This window comes from Impatiens glandulifera, chromosome 6 (assembly GCF_907164915.1).
Source record: "Impatiens glandulifera chromosome 6, dImpGla2.1, whole genome shotgun sequence".
Taxonomy (NCBI): Eukaryota; Viridiplantae; Streptophyta; class Magnoliopsida; order Ericales; family Balsaminaceae; genus Impatiens; species Impatiens glandulifera.
In genome coordinates this window covers 41511003-41520276 of record NC_061867.1, presented here as the reverse complement: position 1 = coordinate 41520276, position 9274 = coordinate 41511003, and the positions used below count along the sequence as shown (strand labels likewise).

Sequence of the window (9274 nt, the reverse complement as noted above, 5' to 3'; positions counted from 1 at the left end):
ATTATTATTGAATTTTCTGTTGTTTTCATTTATTCTGCCTAATCTTGAACTATTCTTCTAATCATTTACCATTTGTGAGTTTTTCATTTATCTAAAAAAAGAAAATTAGAAGAAAAAAATCATAATCATAAATATTGACAAATGTCATCATAATTTAAAAGATCGATGTGTCATAATCATAAATATTGACAAAGTCATCATAATTTAAAAGATCAACATGTCCATTCATCTTGGCATCAAATTAGTTCCGACAAACTGAAAATCTTTAGTAGCAGCCAATAGTCCAACAAAAGTGAAGTAATCAGGAAGTAAACCTTGCTTTCACATTTGTTTGAAAATTTCAAATCCCTTGTTGGGTAGCTTGTTTCCACCAGCCCGGCTACTATTACAGCATTATATGAGGCTGTGTTTAGACACATTAGAAGCTTGGATGAAAACCATAAAGGAGCGTCGTTGGGATTGACCAGACTTCATATACATGGTAATTAGAGAATGGAAACAAAGGAAACAGATGAGTAACCAAGTTTTACCGACAATGCATAAACTTGTTGAAACGGGTAGAGAGAACACAAGAGTGGCACGAGCATGTATAACACTAGCTAAAACAATTCATTGATCCGTTTTCAATCTGAAGAAGATGTCAATTGCCAACAAAGGTTCCCCATCTTGGACATATCCCGATAATAAAGTAGACCAGGATAGGAGGTTTCTGTGAGGCCTCTCATATCAACTTTCCCACATTTAGCATAGACGTTGATAATGTGATTGGAAAATTAGGAGATTGAATAACATGCATTCTTTGCTAGAGTAGAGTGAATGAAGAGCCCTCTCAGAAATTCTTGGATTTAGAGCACTGTTGCAGAAGTGAGATAACAAACCGTTCCCCTGTGGCATCGAGACAGGCACTGGAGGAGACGAGAGAGGCTATTGTTCCCTTTCTGTTGGCTCTAACTAGCTTGTACGTTGCGAGACAATGAATATGTTGTGGTACAAAACTTGCTTCGGAGTTTGAACAACTGCAGTGATGCAAAATTCGAAGATGGAGGCTCATTGATGGTATTCTACAGATGATCTGCAAATAAAAGCTTGAGATATTAATGAGTGTAATTCCTCTGACTATGCCATCAACACATCTGCATAGACAAAGTTAAGTAACTAAGCAAATTACAGACCACATTAGGAAGCAACAATTTAATATATATTTATACCCATCATGAAATATTGTGTAAAATTAAAAAGACAGACTTTAAAGTTCTATGAACATGAATATTTTTATCTCAAATCAGGGCATAAGAAATGCAGTAGCCTTCAACCGAAACCAATATCAAAACCTGAGGATAGTTCAGATAACAACATGCATTTTCCCCAATAAGAATTTATCGTATGCCAACATACATATGCACTTGGAAGACATCAAAATGATAGAAGAAAAACTTGAACAAATTGCAATAAATTACCATAAAAATGACATACCCTACATGTCTCAAGGTGTAATTCTGATTTTCTCTCATATCGTTTTGATACATCCCTCGCTTCCTCATACCGAGAAGCCTGAACCAAAGCCCTAACAACGTATTACAAGTATAACCATCAGGTATGCATCCGTTACCTTCCATTGAGTCAAACAAGCTTTTAGCTTCATCCAATCTCCCTAATCACAAGTGACTTAATAAAAGCACAGTAAGTAAAATTGTCAGGCGTCAGGTCTAACGCAAGCATAGTTACCATAACCTTCCATAGCCTTTTCAACCTTATTCATCTTACAATACATTGATAACAGCATTGAAAGAGAACACATCCGGAGAAACTCCATCTGCCCTCATCTTTTTCAAAAGCTTCGCAGATTTATAAACATCGCCAATTACACATAAAGAACGAATTAATATGTTATACGTAATGGCATTAGGGGAGACGTCCCAATCCACCATTTCCTTAAAACAATCAAACGCGTCGTGGATCTGACCTATTCGGCAAAGGCCTTCGATTATCGAAGTGAAAGTGAAAATATCGGGACGAAAACCCTTCTCCAGTAGGGAATGTAACATTTGCTTGGCTTTGTCGATTTTCACCACTTTGCAATAACCGTTAATTAGAGAGTTGAAAGTGACGAGATTTGGCGATATCCCCCTTTCATGCATCTCTTTAAAAATTTCGGATGCTTTTTCCATCATTTTAACTTTGCAGAAGCAATCTATTACCATATTACAAGAAACGGCGTTCTCTAAAAGCCCATTTTGAAGCATCTGAGTTAGGTGAAGGTTACCTTCTGTGATTCGTCCGCTTCTATATAAACCCTCGATAAGTTTAATATAAGTATTAAAATTTCATTTCAGGCCTCTCTTTGTGAGATCATTCGATATATCGCATACCTCATCAAGATCCAAACTTTTAATCAAACAAGTCATTACCATATTGAATGTGGCATTATCGGGTAAGTGATGTTTCTTCATGACTTCGCTCAAAAAGTCAACAGCCTCCTCTAACCATGGAATTATTCGACAGACATTGAAGAACAGTATCACAAGCTATCGTTGGCAACTTGGGTTGCTTGTACAAGAACCACAGACAACAATTCAAACGCCTTTCCAGGTGGTAAATTACGAAATGCCCCATTGACTAGAGACCTATATGTGGCCTCATTTGGATTTACATTCATTTTTCTTATTTCCTCAACTATGGCAAACGCTTCATCTATTCGTTCGAATTACAGAATCCCATCGATAAGAATTGTGTATGTTAAATACATTTGGGTGAATATCCCAAACCCTCCATTTGTTTAACCAAACGTAGCGATTCATCTACAACACCAGCTTTGCAAGTACCATGAATGAGGATATTGTATGTAACCTATCAGGTTTGCATTTGTCAGCAGGCATATGCTGAAATTTCAAATAAGCTAAATCTAATGAATTGGATTTCACAAGTGCATTCGATGACTACATTGTATAATCTAGTTGTTGGATTAATACCCAGGTAAGATATCTGCCCGAAACATCAGAGCAATACCGAGCTAACCCTAGTCCTCCCCCCAACTACCTATTAAAGCCCAAAGAAAATCTTCTTTTAACCTACATCCTGAATTCTTAGATCTTGGATAAGCTCAGCTGACAATAGAACAGGACCCTTTCGATAAGAACATTGGTTAAAACAATGTGAATCGATCGATTCTTCAACAACAATGGATTAACATTCGTAACCCACAATAAAATTTCAAAGGGTGTGAAGGATTTTCCTGATTCTGCAAAATGCTGATAACTCTATGAGGATCCAAGTTTATCCTCTCAGCCTTGAGTTCATTATTTAACAGTAAAAACCAATCCTTCCGAGAGAGAATCCGAGAAATATAATCATGGTCCACCGAGAAATTTGAGCTAGACTTACCTTTGAGCTTGTTCTCAGTATAAGCTTTGGCCGGTGGGTGGAAACTGAGAGACGTTGAAGATTTGAGCTTCAAGGTGTGCCTCTCCTGGGTTTGCTTTGAATTTGAACGTCCTCACAGAAATTCGAATTGCAGGCGAAGCCTTGCTAATCGCAGTAGAAAACCGTCTCATATCCATTCACAGTCTTGTCGTATAAATGTGTAGACTCAGCCTGATGTTTCAAAAGGTTTCCGACATCGATTCTTCTTGAGCGTGGAGACGAAGGGGATATTTATACCGTACCGTCGCCGGCGTAGTCACTTGCACGTAAAATCTGATCTCTTCAATCGGAGTTTATCAACTAACAGTCCGGCCGGAGTCCCTAAAACCTCTCAAACATATGCCTAAACTATGTTTTGTTTAAATTATAATATATATTATTTAAAAAAGAAAATAAGTATAAATAATTTATTTATTTTAAATGAGTTTTGGTTAACCATTCAATATATAAATAATATTTATTGTATGGAAACTCCAAAATCCTAACTTTATATTAACCCAAAACACATTTTAAAACTAATTAGTTGAAATGCAGCCAGAGTTAAACGGGTAATTATTTAAAAATTAATTCAGAATATATTTAATAAAAACAAATTAATTTATATTAAACATATATATAAATTAATTTGTGATATATTTAAATAAAAATAATTATTTATTTAAATTATTTATCACTTTTAAATTATATTAATATATTTGTTCTCTCATTTTTTTATTTAAGTTAAAATATTATTTTACTCCTCTTCATATATTATTAATAACATCATTATTTTAATTTTATATTAATTTAATTTTTTAATCTTATATGTTTTTTACATTTAATTTTTTTTAATAAATAATTATATATATACATCAATAATTAATGATAAATTTTTTAAGTATGAGTTTAGTGTTTACTTTGAATTTGAATTGTTAATTATATATTCATATATAAAGTTATAAAAATAAATCAATATAAAAATTAAATGTTCATAATGCATAATAAATCAAGGGGATATAATGCTCGAAAATAAGTTCAATGGGAGAATAAGAGGGATATGTTGGTTGATCGAGGTAAGTGGGTGAGATAGTTGAGGTGTAAAATGTTCGAAATAATAGTTCGATTGATGAATAAGGGATATATTGGTTAACCGAAATAAGATAATAAGTGAAGATGGTAAAAGGTTGATAAGTGTGTAACTTTTTTTTAATATATATTGTGATATGGTTATAGAATGCACAAAATGATAGTTCCACTTAAAGAAAATGAGATATGTTGGTAGGGTTAAAGTGAGATGTCAAGAGGTCGGTCGTAACTGGTCGGTCGGTAACTGGTAAAAGATCTTTAATATATAATGGGCAATGGTTAGGGTGTAATTGCTTAAACGGGTAGTTCGATTTGAGAACAATGAATATGATGGTTAGTCGAAGTGATATGACAGAGGTCGGTAAGAAGGAGATATTGTATGATAATAATAATTAAATATATGAATGAGATTGTTGATTTATTGAAATATGAGATGAGGTCGATAAGGAGGAAATTATTAGTGATAATATGATAGTTAAATATGTGAATGAAAGTTTGTTGGTTGACCGACGTGAGATAATACATGGTTGGTAGAATGAGATAGTTGTATGATAATGATAGTTAATATGTGAACGATATTGTATAAATAAGGAAAAGATAATTGAGAAGATAGTTGAGTAATGAGTCGATTAAAGATTAAAGAGATGGTTTATAATTTGTTAAAATGTACGGAAAATCTGACTAGTTACTTAATTTATCTTGGCCTTGTTTGAGGAAGTGGTTTTTTGGATTTTATCTGGGTTTTATCCAAAAACTCTTGTTTGATAAAAAGTAGGAAAAAACTGGTTTTTAAAATTTAAAGACTAATTTGCTCTTTGACTTTAGAAGATATGGTATAAGTGAGAGAATGATAGTGTAGAGAGAAGATAAAATTAGATGGTAGTTTTGGTATTTAAATAATAAAATTATTTAATTTAATAGTTGATAAGATGTTTGGATTTTGGGATAAAAACTAGGTTTTATCCCAAAACCCCTCCACCAAAACGAGGCCAAGATTGACTTCAAGGATATCTAATCTCTCCTAATTATAATAAAGCCTATAATATTAATTAATTGATATATAGAGCATGTTTTATCCAAATATTTATACAGCAATCAAATTATGGTTTGAAAATATTATCTTATAAAAATGTAATTAGATAAGATGACTTAAATACTTTTTATATTTAATATTTGAAAGAAAAAAAAATTAAAAATAGATATAATAAGTAATAACAAATTAACATGAACATATTTAGGATAATGAATTAATTTAAAAAATAATATTTTAGCACAATTATGATTCTACTAAAAAAAATTAAATACTAAATTCAAAATATATATTTTTTATATATAAATACACTTAAAGCTTAGATTTAACTTAAAATGTTATTATTTTCAAAAATAATTAATAATTCTAGTTTTTAAGTGAATCTTAAATTGTATAAATTTTTATATTATTTATTAAATTAATTTTATATAAAATAATAATAATTTATAACTAATATTTTGTAAGTAAGAAAAATATAAATTCTTACAATTTAAATTAAATCTCAATTTTAGAGTTCAAAATGACTAACAATTACTCATTCCTATTTGTTAGGTAAAAAAATATAATATTGACATTTAGGCTAAATTACAAACTCAAACTAAATAATAAACTATTATTTTAAATATTATAATTAAACTCAAATAAAAAAGCTTTATATAGTCTCTTAATAAGTGAAATAAATCATAGTGAAAGAAAGTAGTAGTAACCACCCTCAAACTACAATACAAAATTTTAACAACAATATAAGTTGAACAAAATTCATGTACAAAATTCTATTGATAATAAACAAACATGTCAGAAATTTCATACTTTGTGATGATGCCCTTAACTACTACTAAAGCCTATTCTTTATTGGTCTTCTTTTTGTTTTTTCTCTTTTTCTGCTTTAGTTTGAGCTTGGTCATGTCTTTCACTCGTTTCTCCCATTCCTTCTTATGATTCTGATACAGCAACATGGCTGCTCGGGCATCTTCTACCTAGATAAAGGAACATGAATATTTCATTAACCAAAGAGATTGTAAGATGAGAACATCTGTCAAATCTCGTCACAAAAAGCGAATAAATTGAAGACGTATTCATGCTTATATCTCATGCTTATATCGATGGGGAAGTGTCAAAATTTTCAAAATGATCTAGAAAATAATATTTGTACTAAATGAAGCTAAAAATCACCCGATAATCTGAATCATATCTTTATACCAAATAAAGTAAAAATAAAAACACTATAACCTAAATCATGATCAAGATAACAAGGAAAAATTATCACTTTCAATAGGCTCTATTATCTATGATAGCAGGGAATATGCAAAATGAGAAGGGAAATAAACCACCAAAAAGTTATAAACTGACCGGACAATGCTCCCCATTTTGGATATCTGCACCGAGAAACTCAGCTGCAAGATGTCGAAGAGCCCTACTTCGACCATCCCTGTTTAGTTTTTAAATAGAAAAGATTATGTTACCAAGTAGAAAATGACCTTCGTTAAATGCAGTCAAAAGAACCAAAAAAAATAATACTTGAGAAAAGGTTGATATTCTGCTGTATCTCGCACATCCTTCTTTGAATGACTCAACAACAATGCCTGTAATGAGAGATACATTTTGTTTAAATAAAATAGACAATTTAATTGACACAAGCATTTTACAGTAATCGCAAAAACAATACTACAAACCTTAAAGTCATTGCGTAAGGCATGTCCAACTAGGATTTTTCCTATAATCAACTCAGCCACTTCCTTCTGAACAACATTAAACTGTTTTGCTGCAAATGGTATTAGGAATATTTAATAGGCTGTCCGAAAATTGTTAAAATTGTAAATACTTTCACCCAGTTTTCTCATCTGAGGATGAGTCCGATCAGATTCCAACTGGAGGAACATTTAGTTGTGTTTGTCGATGGCTCAGAAAATTGGCCCATTAATAAAAATATACTATAAGCTGACCACTAAACCTCAATATTCGGTTAGTCCTTGTTCCATTACTTATACTAATAGTCCTATATCTATTTTCCCTAGTCATGTCCTTTCATGGAACAATTGTACATGAAAAGGAATGTTAGGAGGAAGACCTTTTCTCAAATCTCGAGGTCGAATCCCACTAATATGTGTTCGAAAATCAACTACTTGGTCCAGTGGCCGAACAAATTCATCATAGACAACGTTTCCCCACTTATTTACCTGAAACATAGATTAAGTATGGTTAAAAATAAAATATCATCATGAACAGAGCATCTAAACATCTTTGAAGGCAATCTATATATAAAATCCTTTTCTGTTAAGACTTCATTTATATATAACTTGTCTCCAGAGAAAATGGGAAAGTAAAGAATACCACTGTGACTCGGCCAAGTGCGCTTTTATTACCCAGAGGACTAACACCAACCATTTCACAATCCATGGCTACAGCATCTGTAACACTACATCATAGTTCCACAATTAAAATTGACAAGTTAGACTTGAAAGAAAAATAAATACATCTAAAAGGTAGCTAATATATATATATATAGTAAAATTTAATGACAGTAATTGTCAAAGATTTTGTTAATATAAACTTGGTTAAGTTTTTTATCTTTTCCAACTATCATCATCCAGGTAAAGCATCATGTGTCTTAACTCATTCGAAGTCCAATTCACTTAGTCTATGCTTCGTTCTTAAAATATGAAGTAAATGAAAGTCCAATTCACAAGTGAATTTTCTGTTTGGCTGTTAGTAGGAATTCACAGTTGTCAGTAGGCAAACCAAAGGAAATGTTTTTAATCAAGAATGATAGAAATAGTTCTGAAGCATGAAAAACTGTCATACACCAATTATAACAAATATTTCCCAATCAATGGGGTGGAAAAGGGAAGAACAATCATACTAGTTGACTTATGTGCAAAGAATGGGTATGGATACTGACTAAACACTTATTGCCCCAACATAATCACAATTCTCGAGAACTATTTGGAAAACTATGAGAATAAATTGGTGTTGTCTTTCTTGGGGGCTTATTTGAACTTTTTTCAGTCACATAATTTAAGTTTGTTATTTTTTCTTTCGATTCTCAGCACATTGAGTATCTTTTCTTTTGGCTTACTTGTTTGCAGTGGGTTTGTCTTTTATTTATTAAATTGAGGTTTGGTCTTTCCTAAAAAAATCCAGTGTGCAGACTAAGGAAGATAATGACTTTGCTCCGTTCATTTGAAATAAATCAGAATGCAATACTTGGTCAAGGTAAATATGATTAAGCATGATTACAAGATCCATAGCTTGGGATAATGATTCTTGCGTTACATAAAGTTCCTGATTTTCCAGAGGTCAAAGGAACTTCACCCATTGAAAGACAAAGACTTGACCCAACTCAACCTCAAACCATAGCATAGAAGAAAGAAGAATATACCTGAAATCCGACGAGGTGGGAATAAGAGGATTAGGACGAGGTTCATCCTCTTTTAGGGTATCTCTCTCCTTTCGCTTTCCTATAAAGTTTAGAACTATTAGCAGCCAAAAAAATGAAAACATTATAAGGCAAAATTTGTAACACTAAGATCGTTTATACCTAGCACGCTCTTGGAGACAACCTTGGCTCCATGATTCAGCTTCTGCAGAGCATGAGTAACATCTATCAAAGATAAGCAATAGATAAAGAGTGATCAATCGAATATCATAGAGAATGAAATTTACCTGCCGAAGCTGAGCCCAATTAGGGTTTGGCAGAGGCTTCTTACTAGGGTTTTTCAGTTCACTTCCCATCTTATTCCTCCAGACCCCCTGTCTCCC

The 9274-nt window shown here is 32.2% G+C and overlaps 2 protein-coding genes across 2 annotated transcripts; both read right to left on the bottom strand.

The window, feature by feature from the left end:
• Nucleotides 1-549: 549 nt before the first annotated feature.
• Nucleotides 550-3557, bottom strand: LOC124943625 (putative pentatricopeptide repeat-containing protein At3g16890, mitochondrial). The gene is given in 16 exon segments (XM_047484106.1): nucleotides 550-1574; nucleotides 1577-1656; nucleotides 1658-1734; nucleotides 1736-1769; nucleotides 1771-2477; nucleotides 2479-2565; nucleotides 2567-2743; nucleotides 2746-2846; nucleotides 2849-2927; nucleotides 2929-2993; nucleotides 2996-3020; nucleotides 3023-3087; nucleotides 3090-3134; nucleotides 3137-3202; nucleotides 3205-3492; nucleotides 3527-3557. Coding segments are annotated over 16 exon segments (2088 nt in total). The 3' UTR covers nucleotides 550-1413.
• A 2595-nt stretch (nucleotides 3558-6152) lies between these two features.
• LOC124942202 (RNA exonuclease 4) lies at nucleotides 6153-9274 on the bottom strand. The gene is made up of 9 exons (XM_047482662.1): nucleotides 9179-9274; nucleotides 9054-9096; nucleotides 8895-8973; nucleotides 7847-7931; nucleotides 7584-7692; nucleotides 7189-7277; nucleotides 7034-7098; nucleotides 6866-6944; nucleotides 6153-6492 (listed from the first exon to the last, which is right to left on the bottom strand). The coding sequence occupies exons 1-9, from the start codon at nucleotides 9245-9247 to the stop codon at nucleotides 6358-6360; spliced, it is 753 nt and encodes a 250-aa protein (XP_047338618.1). The 5' UTR covers nucleotides 9248-9274; the 3' UTR covers nucleotides 6153-6357.

Excerpts from the sequence above, each read along its gene's own strand:
- LOC124942202 (XM_047482662.1), bottom strand. The coding sequence starts at position 9,247 with ATGGGAAGTGAACTGAAAAACCCTAGTAAGAAGCCTCTGCCAAACCCT. Across the intron at positions 7,278-7,583 it reads ACCTCGAGATTTGAGAAAAG|CAAAACAGTTTAATGTTGTT; the intron begins GTCTTCCTCCTA and ends TACCATTTGCAG. Across the intron at positions 6,493-6,865 it reads AAAATGGGGAGCATTGTCCG|GTAGAAGATGCCCGAGCAGC; the intron begins GTCAGTTTATAA and ends TCCTTTATCTAG.